A 20,679-nucleotide genomic window follows, 5' to 3' on the forward strand; every position below is an offset into this window, starting at 1 on the left:
AATTGCAATAATTTCTCTACACACTTCTTGCTTCAATTAATATATAATGTGATGTTACATAATGTGATACATATATAATGTGATATAAAGGGGTGTCATGCTGGTACAGATCTACTAAAATTGCATCTTAAAAATATGGAATGACTCCACTGCTAAACAAACCTCCCATTAACACACACGAAAACCTGGGTTAAACACGTGTTTTCATTTGGAAATATAATTTAATATATGTATTTATACTCCATCTCTTCCAAAGAATGAGGCAGTATAAGTGGTATTTCTGCATTCTTTTAGTCTGTTGGCATACACACACTCACATGCACTGTTTAGAAGATGGCCAGTGATTATTATTATTTGGGAAACAGGAAAGGAAAGCTCTGACACACCCACAGAACGGGGCAGGCTTCACAGTGACTGATCTCATGCTTTTCCTGTTTCACTCATCCTAAGCTATAAAAGAAAGTATAATTAATGCTGTTGTTGTTTAGTCTGCAACCTAAACGCTTTAATTCATGTGTGTCATATTGATTTCATGTCTGTACATAAGAAAACAACAGGGGTTCATAACGTTGAATGTTTAATACTGGTTGTTCCAAACCATAGATTTTAGGATGGTGAATGTTCCCATAACAAAATGTATTTGTAATCAAGCTTGAATGAGAAAATAAATTACTGCAGCTATATATCCAGGAGACCAGCCACCTGCATTTATGGTCTCCATGGTTTCACTCACAGATCTGCAAGGCCTTGAGCAAGTCCCCAATTCACATCCCAGATATTAACATTTCACTTGTGCTAGTATTTTTTTCTTTTTTCAGTGCTGAGCAAATGCAAACACACACATAGGCAGATTGCCAAAGGAACACTGATGTGTACCATGTTTCATTATCTTTTGCAAATAAGACTCTGGCACAGAGAACATAGTGTTGATAGAAGAAGAAAAAAAAAAAGACACGTTGCTGGAGATGAGACATAATAAACAGATGGAACCAAATGCAAGCTCCAGGATATGCATGTAACGTATGTTCAGAAGGAATGAGAGGATAAGAGGGAAATGGTCAAAGAAATAGGAGGTTTTAAGTATTTGGATCACATTATCATCATCATAGTCAGCAACAATGTCAACATAAACCAAATTTTCACAATCATGGTGCATATTGTCTTTTGAACACTTCATAAAAGATGATCTATACCAGGGGTGCTCACAGTTTTTTGGCTCGAGAGCTACTTTGAAACCCAGCAAGGCCCGGAGATCTACCAGAGTTTTTTTTACAATGTTCGCGCCATCATAACATATAACATTTATGTGTACAATGTATGTTGGTGTACCTTGAGCCCCACTGAGTATAACAGGACTTACTCCTGAGTAGACATGCCTAGGATTAGGCTGTGAGGCTGCAATCCTAGCCACACTTACCTGGGAGTAAGCCCCATTGAGTACAATGGGGCTTACTCCCAGCGTTTCCTCCCAGAGGCACCTGAAGGGGGGGTTGGCACTCCGTGATCTACTCATTTTGCCTCGCGATCTACCGGTAGATCGCGATCCACCTATTGAGCACCCCTGATCTATACATTTTGTAAAAAATTGCAGTGACAATTCCTGAACTAGAGGAACAGCTGGAGACACTGTTGCAGGGTATGCCCAACCCTTTCTTACACCTTTGAAGGTTTCTTCAGTAATCCAAAGTTTGCAGAAATAAGGGTAAATAGATGAGTCATACCCCCCCAAGGGTGTTCACTTTAACCCTTTAGGCACAGGGACCTCTGCAAGAAGGTCAAATGCCAGTTCCCTGACTTAAAGCTCTTGAATTTCTGAAGTTGTTTTGCGTACACACAGATATAATTGGTGCAACTGTATAGGGATCACAAAGCAAGTTTCAGTGCCTTTTAGCAAGTTAGTGAGAGAAAAGTCACATGTAATGTACATCAATCACATTACCAGTCACTGATAAAGACACACACTCCCTCCCTCCGCATCTTAACTTGTGCCTTCCTCAAAAGCTGCAAAATATAAACTATCTGGAAAACACAAATTTGTCTGCATTAAATTCAAGAAGCCATATCCTTCTGATAAATGAAAGTGTCCCAAGCTTAAATTACTCACAACAAATTTCTATATGGCAGTTCATTCATTTTACCTTAGTGCAGCGGTTTTCAACTGCTGTGACGTGGCACACTAGTGTGCCATGAGGCTGCCTCAGGTATGCTGCAAGTCCAAGGAGTCAGGCAGCGGCGGCAGCTGCTGCGTGCATGCACGCACGCGCACACACACACACGCAGGAGAAGCGGTGGCTTGGAGCCTTGCGCGGCAGCAAGAGAAAAAGGAGCAGCCGCGCAGGGGCTTGAACACTCCTGCTGTTGCTGGTGCCTGCCCCCTGCACTGATTGGGCAGCCAGCCAGGCAGCTAGAGAAGCCAGAAGAGCTCCCAGTGGGCGGAACGTGGAGGGAGTGAGGGCGAGCAGCAAGAGGAAGGAGGGAGTGAGAGTGAGCCTGAAGGTGGAAGCAGGTAGGAGCCAGAAACAGCTGGCTGGAAAGGATTGGAGAGACCCTTTTCCTTGTCTGCAGTGCCCCAAAGTGACCCTGCCTGCATTGCCTCCCCTGGCATGGCTTTGGCAGGATGGGCGCTGGGCCACAATCCTATCCACACTTACCTAGGAGTAAGCCCCATTGACTATAATGGGGCTTACTTCTGAGTAGACATACAGAGGCTTGGTCGAACTCTTTCTTGAATAAATGAGCAGGCAGGTGATGCTTTTCTTCCCCCTACCCACCTCCTCCCCTCCTGCACACATCCCCCATCATAATTGCAGTTAACCCATCTCTTTCTGCCCCTCCCCTCCCTCTTCCCCACCTTCCAAAGTTCAGAGGGTGCCTCCCATTCTCTCTCTTCCCCCACCCCAGGGAATCCTGCACTTGTTTCAGTGGCATCTCCTCACTGTCCCTCACAGCACATTTCTATTTCTCCAGTGTGCTCAGTCTCATCTCTCTTTGCCAACACTTTTTGGCATATCAGAGCACATCAGTTGATTACAGTATGAACAGACCTGCTTCAAAACCTTTCCAGAAACCACATACACCTCCCTCTCCAAGCTTCTTGGGAATTTCTTTCATTGTCATGTAATGATCTAAGGCTGCCATCCTAACCACACTTTCCTGAGAGTAAGCCCCATTGAACAAAATAGGACTTACTTCTGAGTAGACCTGGTTAGGCTTGTACCCTTAGTTATATTAATTAAATTAACTGTAACATAATGTAATTAAAAACTAGTAGTGTGCCTTGACAACTTTAGTGCTTTGTCAGTGTGCCATGAGCTGAAAAAGATTGAAAATGGCTGCCTTAGTGATTGCTCCATCAAAGACAATGATGCTAATGGTATCCCCTCCTTTCAAAATATATGGTTCAAGAGTTGTGGATGGTGTGCTTATTCTATTGTTCACATTTTTATAGAGATCTCTTAGTTATTTTATTTACAGGAACATGAATCACATTTCCCCATCTTTTCCAAAGCTTGGAGATGAGTGTACTGCCCAGCAAGTGAGGTGTTATACTCCTAAAGATACAAGAGGAGAACTCAAATTTTCCCTGGAAAGATATGAATATCTCCATTGTTCCCTTGGAGAGCATATCTCTAGGCTTCCTTTTCCCCTAATGCAGGCAAGGTCAGAGATTAATTTCGTATTTGCATTGCAAACTTCCTTGAATGTGCAATAAAAAAGCACACATTGGCATTATTTCAGGCATGCCAACCTTATTCATCAAGGAAAATGTAGAACTTCATAGTAAATGTTATGGAAAGAAGTAAATCTATACTTGTATTAAAGTGTAGATTGCCCACTTCCCACAATGTTTACTATCAAATGGACCCCATGGAATATTCAGTTAAATATCCATATATTTCCAGTATTTGGCTCTGAAAGTACAGTAGTGCTGATAGTAATAGATTTTTACAAGGCATCTAAAATGCTCATTTCTAGGAGATATCTAGGAGATATTATAGACTTTTACAGATTTAAAAATCATTTGGTCTCTCCAAGGATTGGTAATTCTGCTGGATGGCAAGGGGGATGAGGGTGGGGCTGAATTATTCACATTTTTCATGAATATTTTCAACAATACCTAACTCTTTTCTAATTTTCTGGAGTAACACATGTATTTATTTACACTGCCCCCATTTTCTCTCAGTGAAAGCTTCCTAGTTAGGATAGCCTGATAGCCTGATCCTAACTACAACTCCCCTACCAGTGCAGCCATGCCAATGGAGCACACACTGTATCCTGCCGGGGAAGGGGGACAGTCCTGGAGGCCTCCTCAAGGTAAGGGAAAGTTTGTTCCCTTACCCCAGGATAAGCTTCCACTTACTCAATAGGTCTACTATGTCAGCTCTTCAGCTGGCGAAACTCTGAGTGGACCCAGAGAGGTGGACTGAGGCCAGGAAGGGGGAATAGGATATTGGCGAAGCTGCTGCTGCCCCCTTCCTGTTCTCAACACGCACACTCTCTGTACCTTGGTCAACATTCTCTTCACCCCCTCCTCCCCTGTTCCGCACACTCCCCATGTCAACTTACCAGAGTCAGGGCATCCTGGCAGGCCACTGTTGAGCAGTGGCCTGGATGCACCTGACAGCGTGCCGCATTTTGCGCCCCTTCCCCACGCCCCCATCTCCTGTTCCACAGCCTGGCGGTCTGGGAGACCACCGAGTCGCAGAACCCGGGCACCTGCCGCACGCTGGCTCAGCACCCGCCGGAGCTGGGCTAGCTCTGGCGGGAGCCCAGCGGTAAGCCCCACAAACGTGCCTTACAGCACGTTTGCAACTGAGGTCCGCGGTAACCTCAGGATCGGGCTCTCAATCATATTAAGTTTTTTTACTGTGCTGTCAGAGACACCTAAACACTTTACCTATTTGTCAAGACTAATGTTAGCAGTTGAGACTTCAGAAGGATTTTAATGTATTATCACTGGTGCATTTCACTATTGAGTACATACATATTCAGCATTTATTGATGTGTTTGAACCCTTAATTAGCCCTTCACAAACTGCCCTGCCTATGGAAATTTACAGTGAAGTAAAAAATAAAATCACGAAGTGAAAATTACAATATCTAGAAAACTGCAAATAAGACAATCTGAACAGCAGTTACTAAAGCAACCTGGAGCCTCAACACCTTCCACAGAAAGACTGTTATCAACTTTCTACAAGTCTGGGTGATTTGCTCTTTTAACTGATTATATATATACCATGTTTCAAATATTGTTTTTATGCTGTTTAATATGATGCTGACTGCCTTGGAGACCAACAATGGTACAAAGATATTAAAGGTTGGGCATCCCTCATCCAAAGTGCTTGGGACCAGAAGTGTTTTGGATATTGAATTTTTCCATATTTTGGAATACTTGCATATACCTAATTAGATAACTTGGGGATGGGGACCAAGTCTAAACACAAAATTAATTTATGTTTCATATATACCTTATACACATAGCCTAAAGATAATTTTATATAGTATTTTAAATAATTTAGTGCGACCATGAGGTCAGGTGTGGAAATTTCCACAAATACTTGTGGTGTTATATCAGCACTCCAAAACATTGTGGTTTTCAGAATGCTCTGGATTTCAGAATTTTGGATAAGGGATGTCCAACCTGTATATACTGTACATTTTTTAGGTAAGTTGCACTTGGTGGGCTATCTTCAGACTGACATCACCAGTAAGAAAGACCTGCTCCTGTTTAGATGTCATTTTGTGAATCATGGTAAATACAGCTGAATTAGAAACACGGCTGATCTGTAAAAATAGAAACAGGAAGAATGTGGCAAAAACACAAGACAAGATGTATGTTTCATGCTAAATAGGAAATGTAAATGGCTTAAGTTGTTGTTTGCTGCCCTTTAAAAAAAAAACCCAGTGCCTGCAAGAAATTAGCCCAAGTAATTGTTTTTGTCAGAACTAAAGGCAAAATTACAGAACCCAAAGCAAGATGGATAAAATGCAATTATGTAAATTATGCACCAGACTATCCAAATGTGGTAGAAAACTTGCCAGATCAGGTAATACAAGAATATATATAGGAAAGACAATTTGTTGTCTTTGGTTTTAGAGGATTTAGAGCCCGATCCTGAGGTTCGTGGTGCGGCTCTGCGCCGCGGACCTCAGTCGCAAATGTGCCATAAGGCACGTTTGTGGGGCTTACCGCCAGGCTCCCACCAGAGCTAGCCCAGCACCGGCTGGAGCTGGGCTGGCACACGGCAGGAGCCCAGGTTCTGCAGCTCGGTGGTCGCCCAGACCACCAGGCTGCAGAATGGGAGGTGGGGGCATGGGGGAGGTGTTCCGGGGAAGAGGAGGCTGGTGGGAGGTGTGGCTGGGGGTGGGTGGGCGGCGTGTCCGGGGGAGGGGGAGAAACAGATCTGTTGAGCTGAGCTCTGCAGGATCCAAGGCGCTCGGGCAGGGCTGCTTGCCCTACATGAGCGCCTTTACTTCAGCACAGACCTTTTGGTCACCGCTAAAGTGAATAGCCCCGTTGCAGGGCTGCTTACCTTACTCGGGGAAGGGCATGAACGGGAGGCGCAGGATCTGGCGGTAGCCCTCCGTGGAGCCACCGGGTCCAGGAGTTCTGGGCAGCTCAGGATTGGGCTGCCCGTTACATGCGCAAATAAAAATAAATTAGAACAAATCCCTTATAATACCAGAACTTTCAGATATTTCATGGGCTAGCCTTTGAGCCATAGGAGCAAAAGACCACAAAACGGAGCAGCTTGTTTTTGTCATGCTCCAGTCCATATTTCAGAAAACTTGCAATATTGATAGTTTTAAAATGTTGCATAAAATGGTATGTGAAAGTTATGGAGTGGCATTTCATAGAATTTGATGCAAGCTTTCAAAGTAAACTACGTTGTACATACAATTCTGGATTCCTAACTGGGATCAGACAATTGAACTAGACTCCCTCCCCCACCACACATATGGCTCAGAATGCATTTACTCTGTCCCCAGCCTCCCCACTGCACTTCAGTCCTCATAATCTCTTTACCTTGTATCACTCCCAGTCAACCTCCTTTACTTGTGTTGTGTCTTTTACATTATCATCTTTTGGACAGAACTTTGCTTATGTTCTCTAATTACAAAGCATTTATTTGGAGGAGACATGAAAGTAAATAGTAATTATCCAGGTTACAGTGTGCTCCAAGAAGCAAACAAACCAGTGTCACAGGAAGTTAACACGTTCCTCACATTTGTGCCAAGATGCATTTCACAGATTCAGAAACTTAATTTGCATTTGATAGAACAAAAGAAGCTTAATGTCAATCAAATTCGCTTCAAACCCAGAAAGTATAGTTAGAAAGTCAATTCTGCATATTGTTTTTCCAACAACTGTGGAGCTTGAGAAAATAGTAATTGCAGTGCAAATGAGGTATTGCTGCTAGACTAGCATTCCAATGATAGATCAAGTTGCTGCTGGTTGGTGATTTGACCTTTTTTCAGCTGAAAAGAATGTCAGGTTTATGAGATGATGCTATTTTTCAGTAAGGGAATACTAGACTAGGAAAACTCTGACTTCTTGTTGCCATGATCCTGCTTCAGCTCTCAGATTATTTTTTCAGCTCTGTGTATTGCTGGTTCATAAATATTTGATCCATTACTCTTAGGAATTTGGAAAAAAAATTATACTATTGCATCAGACTTAAAATATCTGAGGACTTCACCACTTATGATATAGTGATAACGGCTGAAAAAGCTAAACAGTCATATGTGTGTGACTTATCTATACCAGCATTTCTCAACATTTGTCCCCTGCTGTACTACTTAGCCTGGTCTACCTACTGGAAGACCAATGATGTCATCGCCAGTTACTTCTGGATTGGGAGACTTGCACCAGCCCAATGTGTGTTTAGGATTGTGCTCTCAGGGTGTTCCTATCCCATAGCCAGGCCTGAAGCTGGATTGAAAGGAGTCCAAATAATCATCTCATCCAGGAAACCCCAGAGCTGAGATGCCACCACTCACTAAAGTACCTTGCCCAGAAATGGAAAGTTAGATTCTGGCCAGAAATTCTCCAATACAGTAAAATCCAGGAAGGGTTTTTGTTTTTTTTTCTCAGGAGGGCGCAAACCATCACCAACTTTGATGCCAGTGGCAACATCTCCTTCTTCAAAGACGAATTAACCATATCCTCCTGTCAACTCTGCCATCCCTCCCAGCAGAGCTAATCAACCATGCTAGGCAAAGATCAAGCAGGTAAGCTGACACCATAATGCTCCACAGGATCCAGTGACCACATCCTTGGGCTGTACAAAATCATGCCTACAAGTCCTAACCCAGCCAATTGACTCAGAAAGAGTCCCTAACTCTAGGCCCAACAGATACACATAGACAGGAACTGTTAATGTGACGCCCAAGTTGGGACACATGCAAGCGATTTATCCACAAAGTGCCTAGCAAATTGGTAACAGCGAGTTAATGTGTTTTCATTCCTTCCATGGGGGGAACATGAAACAGCCCCTGAACAACCCTAGCCAGATAACTGTCTGAGAAACTACTGGTGGCAGAGGAAAAAAAAACAACCTCTCTTTGTTGCTGTGGAATAGACCCTAACACAATGGTACTCAAACTTTTCCGGCCAGTGGCTCCCTTGACCCCCATGGCTGTTGGCCATGACTCCCCATCATGTTCCTGAGGGCTGGAAGTGACATCATTAAACAGGAAGTGGCCAGAAATATTAACTATATTAACTATATTATATTATATTTATTATAATATAATATTAAATATTAAATATATATTAATATTAATTAAATTAATCATATCATTAATTAAATGCAGATCTTAAAATATATTATTAATACACAGCAATCTACATGCTTTATAAATGATCAGCTGCTGATCACTGTTGGAGATAGGATGCTGGAGTAGGTAGATTTTGTCTGGTCCAGGAGGGCTCATTTTTTTAAACTTTGTAAGCATACCAATACAATTGTTTTATCAAATGAACTTTGTGAACAAGCAGACTGACCAACATTACACACACACACACACACACACACACACACACACACACACACACCAATCCAACTAGTCATTTCTCCCATTCTCCTTGGATAGGACTGAACCCTTTATTAATTTAATGAAATTATATTTTTCCAGTAGCTGGAGAGGAAAACAAAAATAGACCATGAAAACATATCAGAGCTGATAAGGGTTTGGTTAGGAAGCTGATTTGTCTCCTATACTGGGAGATGCACAGCTCAAGCCTATGCATGTCTACTCAGAAGTAAATCCCATTAGAGTCAATGGGGCTTACTCCCAGAAAAGTGTGGATAGGATTGAGCTGGCAATCACTTCATCAATGGCTGGTAAGTATTCCCTTCAAATAGCAGGATTCATCACTTTAAAAATACAGCCTTTCCTCTTCAGTCAAACAACAATAAATCACTTTAAAAACAGTACCCTTTTTCTGCTCCTGGCCAAGTAAAGTGTGTGCTTCTCTCTCTCCCCTCCCCCCCTTTGCCAACTGCATGGAAACAACTTTAAGACCCCTGGTGACTGGTAAAATAGGAAGTGTTTTATTTGGGAAGGGGGAGGAAAGCAGAAAGGTTTGGAGATCGAAAGGGGGGAGTGGAAGAGGGAGGGGCTTGAAAGGAGAGATTTCACTTTGATAAGAAGTGATCCCAGGCTGGGAACTAGGAACCAACCAGACAAGGATCAGCGAGGGTTAAGGACTGCAAGCTGAGCATGCTTGGTACTTGCCAGATGGGGGTTGGAGTCGAAGAGCTTTGGAAACAACATGCAGCGAACACAGAAGGCGGCAGCCTTGGAGTGGAGGGAGAAGAGGGCGGGGAGGCAGCAGCCACTCTCGCAGCTGAGCAACTCCCGTTTCTTCTGCTTTAAAAAAAAAGCGCAGACGACAGGCAGAAGATGGGCTCGTATTCTGCCCAGGGGTGTGACTATTGCTGCGAGAGGACATCCCGCGCCTCCCCTTTGAGTTCCTGGCGCCTCCCTAAAGAGCCGTGCCACACAGTTTGAATAACACTGCCCTAACATGACTAGTGTTCAGTCAGACTTTGCCATTGGTGCTCTAGACCAGTGATTTTCAATCTTTTTCATCTTACAGCACACTAAAATTGTCAATGCATACTATCAGGTTTTTGACAATTGACAAGGCACAGCATGCTGCTGGGGGGTGTCTCACAACCCTCACTGGCCCTACAAATCAATGACTTCCCTCAAATTCCTGTGGCACACCTGTGGACCACTCACAGCACACCAATGTGCCATGGTACAATGGTTGAAAACGGCTGCTCTAGACACCTGTCCAGTCATTTCATTGCACATTTCCATGAAATAGTAGTAACGCTAATCTCCTCAACACCTAGACCACCATTCACTTCTTCAGCAGGTTCCAAACTGTGTCCTGAGAAATTAACTGAGACAACCCCATGAGAACAATGAAATCCTGAGCTGCTCCTGAACCAGGCTTTTAGCCTGGGGAAAGGCAGTTTAGAAACCTTCTAAATAAACCAGGGACTGTGGCATGGACACTGAAATCCCCCAGCATTAGCAGCAACTGGGGGGCACTTCCAACACTACACCAGATCACCCTGACCAGTGCACCCCCCCCCCCACTGCCCAACAGAATCCTACTCCTATCTCACCCATTCAGCATTAGGTGAAGACATTTGAATCCTGTAAAGCTACTGGGCAGGGCACAGGGATGGAATCATGATAGACTACTGTAACCACATTTCCCTGCCCCTGAGCCCTTGGCTACTGCATCACCTGATAACCTTGAGGACAGAGTTGGGAGATACTAATACTACCAGGTCTCTGTTATGAATGCCAGGTCAGCACCCTCATCCAGGGTTATGTTTTCCCTTTCAATGAGTGGCATTGAGACTCTACTCTGCATTCATAACATGAATACAGCATGAGGGATGCAATAGCTGTTTCAGGTTAATATAGTGTATTAGTATGATGTTATGTACTGTACATGTATGGATATGATGTACACATCATGGCATTAAAGATGGAGAGAGAAGATAAATATACCTAATAATGTTTTATGTGAACACAATCACAGATTTGAAGCATGGAGATATTTTGTACTCTGATAACAAAGACACACTCTTTGAAGAAAAGATACTTCTCTGATAAAAAAGGGATACTCATTAATAAAAAGTATAGCTTGTTTTACTTTGCCAGTCAGGTTTTGCTTAAATGATTAAAATCTTACTTCATTTTAAAAGGCATCACGAAATATCTTATCAATTTGAGCATGACACTGCATATTTTTACTGACATCTAAGATGCACTGAGGCAATTTTTCCCCAGGTAATAGAAAAATACTTCAGCATATTGCCTTTTAAAGGCAGTTTTCCAGAAAGTTTCATTGCTTTTATGAGCACAACTTCTAATATAAACACCCAGAGGCTACCACTTAAGTCACCTTATCTTCAAACAGAGATATTCAGGGTCTTGATAGTGTTTAGTATTGGCTTCTAAATTACTCTGGAGGAAGCTGACATATAACCTAAACACATTACAATTACTTTCCCCTGGGATGAACAGATAAAGAATGGACTTGAAAAACTAATTACTTCAGGAGAAGTTACTGAAGCCATCAAACCTTCCAATAAGACATCTGGCCAAGAACATTTCAGAACAGGAAAAAAAAAAAACTTTGGCGTACACTATAATTCACCATACTAAGCACTGTATACAAAAACACTCAGAAAGCGTCACCACCCTTAATCTCTTTTCCATTCTACAAATACAACTACATTAGGTTAGAGTCAATTACAGTTCAGAGATCCCAAATGCAGCATTGCTGGGCAGATCGACGAGAGAATTTAAAGCTAGGAACAGCACTTGCTACTGTAATATAAATCAACCCAGAGTTCTGTTCTGCAGAAGATGAAAAAAAATACTCAACATTAAAACACACACACAGCACATAACTTAATGTGGTCCTTATATTCAAGAGATCTGGATGCACCATGCACACAGCAGTGGTCAAGGATCTCTATGGATCCCATGGCCCTCAAGATGTGATCAGGTTCTCTCTGATGTCTGGTAAACCTAGAGGGTCTACTGGAATGTTGTGTGAGGGGGAACCCTAAATGCAACCAAGTGAGATGCATCAGCCTTGGAGAGCTCTAGGTTCTCTCTGTTATGCTGTGGAGGACACTTCAGCCTTAATGAATTTGTTTTGCTCTGGATTAATTATGGTGAGATAAATAAGGTAAGATAATTAAGGTGAGAAGGAAGACATCTCATATCTGTGCTAGACACAAAGTGAATGTTTTTGTTACCTGCTAGAATAAAGTCCAGTTCCATCATGTTGATAACTGTCATCTACGTAGAGGGAAGATGATGAAATTGTGGTTGCCAATGAAGTTGCTTCAAACAATGACGGGGTGCTTGGCACTAAATCTGGTCTATGTCGTGAGGCTAATACTGTATAGGGGGGAAAAACAGCTTTTAATCAAGAACTAAATCAATTCACAGAAAGTTGCTTGTTTCCTAATTTACCATGCCATTAAAGCACACATACAATACACAAAGTAAAAACCATTAGGGGAAAAAACTATGGCTGACGTTCCAAGTCTGTGAACAACATTGCAAACTCCATGTTGAGTCCGAAATGCCATCTTGAAGCATTCAGGGAATTCATCAAGGGGGAAATGCCCTGTGGCTCCCAAAAAAACTCGTACCACTTTCAGTGGGCAAATGCTCTTGATATTTCTGCAGACCTGGGATGTCTGCCAAAGGACTACCGGTGTGAGAGGAAGGACTAGTGTGGCTTCTGCCACAAAGAAAGTCCTGCAATCAGTGCAGAAAACATGTGGCTGCATATCCCATGTCAGCTGAAATTCACTGAAGCAACTCATGGATGTATTTTCCCATGGAATAGCGACACATTTGAACTGGACCTTAGTCTTTTTTTGGGGTGGGCAGACTTTGGGAAGTTAATAACAAGGCTGCATCACTACACAATAAAACCCATTCAACTCAATAACAAAGGTGTCATTTGCCAGAAACATTTGCTTTTCTTCATGGCCAGTCCTGTCCTGTCAGAGTCAACCCACTGCAGTGTACTTTTTTCTCCGAAATATTCTAACCGTGTTCAAAGTCACACTCTTCTTCTAAGGAAAGGTAATCTTCCAGCAAAGAAAAAACCATGAGTTCAGTCACAGAAAAGCCAGTCAAGCAGAATGAGGCAAGGGATTCTTAACAGGAATGAAGGTGTAAAGCAGGAGCCCACTTGCTCAGAACAGGGATAGTTAGCAAGCAGAGGCAACAAATTACAGGTCATCAGACTACTGGCCACTGACAATCAGCGGAAAAGGCAATTCATTGCCAAGAAGGCTGTAACTATAAGCAGAAGTACAGATATTTAAGTGCCAATCACAGAGCCCAGTGACATCACGCAGAAGTAACCATTTCACATGAAGAATCTTTTCCTACGTAGCTTAGAATTCTTTATCACTGCTCTCCAAGCACAGCTTCAAGCAGCTCTTTTTTTTGCAGGGGGGGGGAGTTGTTCTTTTTTAAAATCCACAAGCAGGTATTTAGAGACAATGCTAAGGCTTTGAAAAACGCCATGCTTTTAATTCAGATTTTGATTTGGAGCATTACCTTCTTCATCGAGGCTAGAATAGCTTTGCCCCTCTGTAAGCAAGTCATGTTTTTCATCTTTCCAGTCTTGGCTAACTGCAGATACAAATTCTTGTGATGTAGCTTTGAGAGCAGCAATAGAATTGCAACGTTTCTTGGAGGGAGAGGACTTTAAAGCTGCACATAAAAGAGATGAACATTAATGTAGATAATTTAAGTATGCACACTTCTTATAATCCAGTGGTTCTCACACATTTAGCACCAGGACCCACTTTTTAGAATGAGAATCTGTCGGGACCCACCGGAACTGACATTATCAAGCATGAACATTTTTAACAATCCTAGGCTGCAATCCTTCCCACACTTACCCAGGAGTAAGTCCCATTTACAATCATTGTTAAAAGTATATGTATTAAATATACTGTTAAAAGTACAGGTCTGTAACATTTCCTTATATGCACATACCATGGTAGCATCTAATATATTAAAAATAAAATATTGAAATGAATGGGAACCCACCTGAAATTGGCTTGCGACCCACCTAGTGGGTCCCGACCCACAGTTTGAGAAACACTGTTATAATTGATTGGTAGAGTTTTACACTGTTAGACAATCTTTGATCACAGTCTCTTTTTATTCTAAATCTGTTGCTGTCTGCCACAACATCTTAGAGGTTTGAACTAATTGCTCAAATAGTTGCAATTATCCCAAATACTATGCAAGAATGTTATGAATATAAGCCAGTATAAAACTGAAAAATGATGACTTTCAGTGACAGAACAATACAGCTTGAATTGAATATTTTAATGTAAAGGGGCTAGTAACAATCAAAATATCTGGTATAATTTCACCATTTAACAATGAATTGCATTTGTCTAATTTCTTATTTGGAATATTTCATAACAATTTTTTTTTGCCATTTAAGACAAAGTTCTCTTGCATATAAAGTTATAAGGAAAAAGTTTCTTGATTCAAAACATGATTAAAAACAAACCTCAAATGTAGATGATTATTCTGGATGAAATATCTTAAATTATTCTAAAGAGCTTCAATAACTTTTTCTGTTAGTAAAATAAATTAGAACTGCATGTTTTGTATATACAATTATGCTGTTGCCAGTGGTTGTATAAAAACAAAAGTTTCCTGGACTGAAGGAACTGCAGAACAGTACAAGCCTGCACATTCCTGACCACCTGGATACATGGGTATGGGGAGGCTGCACCCACATTCAGAAAGAAGCCTACAGAGAAGCCCTGTTTCCCCTTCCACACACACTTGGTCTCCCAGTCACAAAGTCCAAGGTTAACCACACACAAACTGGTCGGGTCAGACTGTTAAAACTGGACTATATACTGCTTTCATTATGCAGAGACTGCTTCTACAAGAAGATCACTAATCTAAGTGATAAGTGTTTAAGATGGTCTCTACTTCTCAGTTCCTCTCACATGGAGCATTCAACATCAATGCTAGCCATCCTGCAGAGGATGCTTTCAGGTAGTTTCTGTGTTATAATGTGATGTGTAAACTAGCCTTAAATTAACTAATGATTTGATGATACCTACCCTGATTTTTTTTGAACACTCTGGAACTCATAAACTTTAAAAACCTATCAGCATAAAAACTTGGTCTGTGGACTGAAACTGTGTCCTGCAAGACAAGTAAACACCAATTAATATTAGGGAAATCAGGCAGAAAACATAAAAATTGGAACAACATTAGAAGATGCAATCCATGTGGAAGGGGGAGGTAGTTTTCAAACTGAGCCTTGAAACCTTTAAATGTTGTGGATATAAAATTCAGTGCTTACCAGTCACAAAAGTTATCATTGGCAAAATGTTCTGGTTTCCTTCAATCTAATAAATTTTATAATAATATTTATAGAAAATCAAATTCATTTTTTTGCAATTTGTCAAAAGTTTAAGATAACTCCCTCTATTTAAACACTGAAATGTTATCTTAATGCTTACTAAGGTGCCCTTCTCCATTTTTTTGCAAATCTGCAATGAAGAGAGACATTCCAAATACAACTGCCTGAATAAAAGGCAACTGTATGGATTTGTATGGGTGCTGCTCTGGATGAGGTAAAAATAAAGTTGAACTGGAAAAATATGTCTCAATTTGATGAATTACCAAACACTGGGCTGAATCCAAAACTTGTGCACGCAGAAGAAAGTTCATGGAAGGTAATTCCTCAATCCTTCACCCAACAGCTGTCCCTTATGATCCCTGAAAAGCTTCTCCTGAAAGTCAAGGACCCCTCCAAAAGCAGTAGGATGGAGGGCTCCATGGGAGGTTTAATCTACTGAAATGGGGCACAGGGACAAATCTGATTTTGCTCTGCTCACAGATCTGACTTTCATGAAGACACAAGTCATAAAAATCTTCAGCAACATGGACTACACAGATGTAGCATTCAATTATCAATTCCAGGCAATTATAAAAAATCATATACCCAACAGTTCTAAGAATTTAAAAATATGCTTACCCCATCATAAACAAGTGCTTTCCAGGAATGCTCCAATTTCTTTATTAACCTGATGACATGGCAACAAAAGTCAGGTAAGCAAAATATGCTCCTTCATCTTACAACTTCAATTTCATCTAACGGATGAATAGGTATCAAAAGAGTATTATTCTACCTTACCTGTAAGACTGCAGAATATCAATAATGCCCATAAATAGCAGCAGCTTTTCTCCTCTGTGGTTTTTAGCTGGAATTCCTCCCATTCTGATGGCAGCAACAAAATAATTTTGAGACATTTAATGTTAGGCCTTTCAGAAATCATTTGAAATGCAGGAGAAACTAAAAAGAACAGAATCTATGCTATTTAGAATTGACTCATTACCACATGCCAATGGCTATATAACAAAGGAACAAAATGGATTTTAAGTCAGCTCCTTTTTCATTTCCTTTGTTATTGTTTTTGTCTGGATAACCAAACCAGGTACAATGCATCTCCTTACAGACAATCTTATAGGTAAGATAATCGGTTTTATGTATCCCTCCTCCATATTTGCACTGAGGCACCTGAGCTTGAGTATTTTTAAGATGATGAATAAACCAATAATTTTTTTTAACTTTCTGGCCTTCAGTTGAACATGTTAAATGCTTTTTCAGAAGATATCTGATTTAGGACCAGATCCTGAATAGTGCATGCAGGCTTACTGCCAGAGCACACTGTTGCAAACGTGTGATAAAGCACATTTGCAAGCCCTTACGGAGGCCCAGCACCAGAACTAGCCCAGTGTGAGCCCATGCTGGGCCAGCTACAGCACTGGGCCAGCATTCCACCACCCAGACTTCCAGGTGGCAGAGAGGTGAGTGGGGGTGGCGCGGGGAAGGAGCGGGGCAGAACTGGTGGATCTCAGCTCCACCGGATCCTGAGCCCCATGTCAGGTTGTGCAGTCCAACAAAGGACTCTCCTATTCTGCGCCTGCTCCAGAGATGCTGCAGAATCGAGTATCCCCGTTGTGGGGTTACTTCCTTACTTGGGGGAAGGGGACAAAGTCTCTTTCTCCTAAGGAGACAGTGGTGGTTGCCTGGGGTACGTTGGATTCCACGGCAGTCATTCTGGTGCCAAGGCAGCCCCGCGCTCTGGGCAGCTCAGGATTGGGCTACCCATCTATAATTGTATCATTCATATACAGAAAGCTAAAGGTGCCATTTTAGATGTAATGTTCATAAAAAAACCATTTGAAATATCCCATTACTTTTTTAAAAGTAGGGTTTGTTTGGACTTACGTATTGGTACTTTCTGTGATGACACAGTCCCCAGATTTTCCTGGACCCTGTATGGACTCCATAGCTGTAGAATAAAGAACTCTCTGTCCTCCTGGACGTTTAGAATCAGATGCATTCTGAGAATTTTCGCCTTCTCTCTCTTTTGCAGCACTGTCTAATATGTGAATTCCAAGCAGCAAACTATAGTCCATTATTTTAAAACTTTCCAGCACCTAGTAATGAAATATGTTTAGATCAACATGAGCTACATTATAAAAACTAAAGGCCACAGCTACAGGTGCATAAAAGTAAAATTATGCGTGTACTAAACAGAGTGGAATGAATACAGAAATGATTTGCCCTCATCGGTTATCCCAACGGTAACATTATCAATTATAAAATCCAAAATCTCTTCCAGTAACAGAACTGTATGAAGCTATACAAAATAGACAGGAGATAAGGGATGTAAGTTAGAAACACCTGAATTCTACAACACAAATGATTTAGTTTTCAGCGAAATGCAAAGATTGCTACATGTCTGCTACACAAAAATTTTCAATAAAAACCAATTAATTTTTACTGATTGTTGAATACTACAACTGTACAGTAAAAATGCAACTCACAACAGACAAACCAATAAAAAAAGAAAGAATAATCGTCAAGAGGAGACCAGTGCAATACAGGTTGTCTCAGTACTCGTGAGGGCTATGTTCCCAGAACTCAAAAATCACATTAAAGCAAATCCTTTAAAAAAACAATGTCCCTTTGCTATGCGATGTAAAAACAGCCTTGCTGACCTTTGTGATGTAAGACAGCGGCATTAGGTAGACAATCCATTAATCAGTCTCTCTTCAGGTGCTTAGAAAGGCTTCACTTTGAGCCAGCGACCCCACTCAGAGCACTGAGCTAGGAAAGAATGCAAAGTGATTACCATTCTTTCACATGCTCAGGAGGAAGGGAGGTCACTTGCCTTGGAGTGAAGCTGTCCTAAGTGCCTGGAGTGAGAATGATTGATGGATTGTCAGCCGGCTGCCCTCTTTCGCATTAACAAGGCTGCTGTTAAACAACTTTTTTCCTTTAATTTAAAGGGCTCTTCTCATTGCGCTGAGATAAAACCATGGGTGAAAAATTCATGGATAATTAGGTTATACCTGTACAGGGCAGTGAAGAATGCCAATTCTATGCTTAGGATCATTAGAAAAAGTATTGAGAACAAAATGGCTAATATTATAATGCCATTGTACAAATCAATGATAAGGCCACACCTGGAGTATTGTGTCCAGTTCTGGTCACCGAATCTCAAAAAGGACATAGTAGAAATGGAAAAGGCGGAAAAGAGAGCGACTAAAATGATTACAGGGCTGGGGCACCTTCCTTATGAGGAAAGGCGCGTTTGGGCCTCTTCAGCCTAGAAAAGAGACGCCTGATGGGGATATGACTGAGACATACAAAATTATGCACGGGAAGGATAGAGTGGATAGAGAGATGCTCTTTAAACTCTCAGATAACACCAGAACCAGGGGACATCCACTTAAATTGAGTGTTGGGAGAGTTAGGACAGACAAAAGAAAATATTTCTTTACTCAGCGTGTGGTTGGTCTGTGGAGCTCCTTGCTAAAGGATGTGCTGATGGCATCTGGCCCAGATGCCTTTAAAAGGGGATTGGACAAATTTCTGGAAGAAAAATCCATTATGGGATACAAGCCATGATGCGTATGTGCAACCTCCTGATTGTGCTTCCGAGTGTCTTATAAGGGATTAAAACTGGTTTCTCCATGAAACTGGAAGTAGTGTTTTTTTACCTACAGAGTTCAGTCTAAGCTTGGCAGAAGCTGGGGACAGACATCCTTGGCCTCTGCTGAGCTCAGAGGCCCCTCCAGAGGTGAAAGGAATTAAGCTCCTCTCTGCTCTGGAGGGGTGGCCCCCTGGGACTGCGGGGATGGGCATTTACCCGTATACACGATTTCAGCTATTTGTGGGAATTCCAGAACGGAACTCCTCCCCTGCAGATAAGGGGGCACCTGTACACAAAGGAACCAACCACTGGTAATGGAAAAGTGCATATTTTTATATATAGAATATTTTTATGTATAGAAAATGCTTTATTACAGTAATGGACAACAGAAGCTGGAATAATAGGAAAACTGTTACTCTTACCCTGTTAATCTTTGTGTACCTTTAAATCTTCAAACACAAAGATATTAGAAGCCTACAGCCAAAGTACTTCAGGTTACTTCTAATCAATACATGACATTCAGCACCTAACCGACTATGTCTTCACTTGAACTGCACCCTTAGGTTCAAGACAAAATTCTCATGCCAGAATGGCGGCAGCAGCTGAATTCTCCCTTCTCTGTAACTTTGTGGCCTCCTCTAAGTCACCTTTACAGATGTCAGACTGCTCTGAAAAAGTTACTCCTATTTTGTAGCACAAGTGTCACTTACTGACAACTTTTCCTTCCCCCTCAGAAATCAGTGCCACAACCATTCTGGCAGCATTGTGCTCTGAGCAGTTGGGAATGCGCTCAAACATTCATGCCATCACACCAGCTCAACAAATGACGTTTCACTATCACAAACATAACACAAAAATAGATTATCTATAAAGAGCAAACTCTTTTAAACCACACAACATAAAAACACTGCTTCTTCCTGGGAATGCCAGTTTTCACGAAAAGGATAAATTTCTAATCCTTGTGGCTATGAAGAAAGGACAATGCCTGGTACACTGTTTCTTCCCTCGTGGGCTCAGTCTCTGAAATCCCACCTCTGTTCAATGTGAGTCACACACCATCAGCTTCTTAATGAGACATTACAGGTATAAAAGCGGCTCTGCACCGCTGCGCCTCCCGGACTCTAATCTGTTCTGTCTATCCAGCATCCTTTATAGTCAGGCTGCAACTTTCCATTGCAGGCTTGGATTAAAATGTTCCCTTGCTCCTTTACTTCATGGAAGAACGCCATTCCCCTAAACAATGACAAGGTACTGCAATGTGGTGGTTCCCAATGGAGGAAACATGAGATGGCTGTTAAAAATTAGGCCTGAAAGTAAGAGTACACACAAAGCTGTCTTAGACCAAGTCAGATTACTGATGCATCTAGTCCTGTAAAATTTGCTCTGACTGATGCAGTTTACCAAAGTCTTGAATTGGACTGGACTGAAAAGGGATTGAACCAGGGATGTTCTGCATGCAAACCAATGATCTACCTCTGAGCCACAGAGCGAGAAAGTCTTACTATGGGCACAAGTCTGGATTTCCTTGCTTTTGCACACATGCTCACCTAACAGTTCATTGATTTAATTTCTGTAAGCAGCTCACAATGTTCTTTTTCTAACGAAATCAAAAGACA

The 20,679-nt window shown here is 41.7% G+C and overlaps 1 protein-coding gene across 7 annotated transcripts in view; it reads right to left on the reverse strand.

Moving 5' to 3' along the window:
* Positions 1-20,679, reverse strand: part of PIP5K1B (phosphatidylinositol-4-phosphate 5-kinase type 1 beta) — a 168,410-nt gene that overhangs the window by 8,926 nt on the left and 138,805 nt on the right. For all 7 annotated transcript variants that reach the window (XM_066616506.1, XM_066616503.1, XM_066616504.1 and 4 more), the window contains 6 exons: positions 17,350-17,561; positions 16,252-16,335; positions 16,093-16,141; positions 15,170-15,254; positions 13,629-13,784; positions 12,302-12,446 (listed from right to left, as the gene is read on the reverse strand). In XM_066616506.1, the coding sequence (XP_066472603.1) occupies positions 12,302-12,446; positions 13,629-13,784; positions 15,170-15,254; positions 16,093-16,141; positions 16,252-16,335; positions 17,350-17,561 (731 nt within the window). The remainder of the gene's footprint in view (positions 1-12,301; positions 12,447-13,628; positions 13,785-15,169; positions 15,255-16,092; positions 16,142-16,251; positions 16,336-17,349; positions 17,562-20,679) is intronic.

This window comes from Tiliqua scincoides, chromosome 2 (genome assembly GCF_035046505.1).
Source record: "Tiliqua scincoides isolate rTilSci1 chromosome 2, rTilSci1.hap2, whole genome shotgun sequence".
Taxonomy (NCBI): Eukaryota; Metazoa; Chordata; class Lepidosauria; order Squamata; family Scincidae; genus Tiliqua; species Tiliqua scincoides.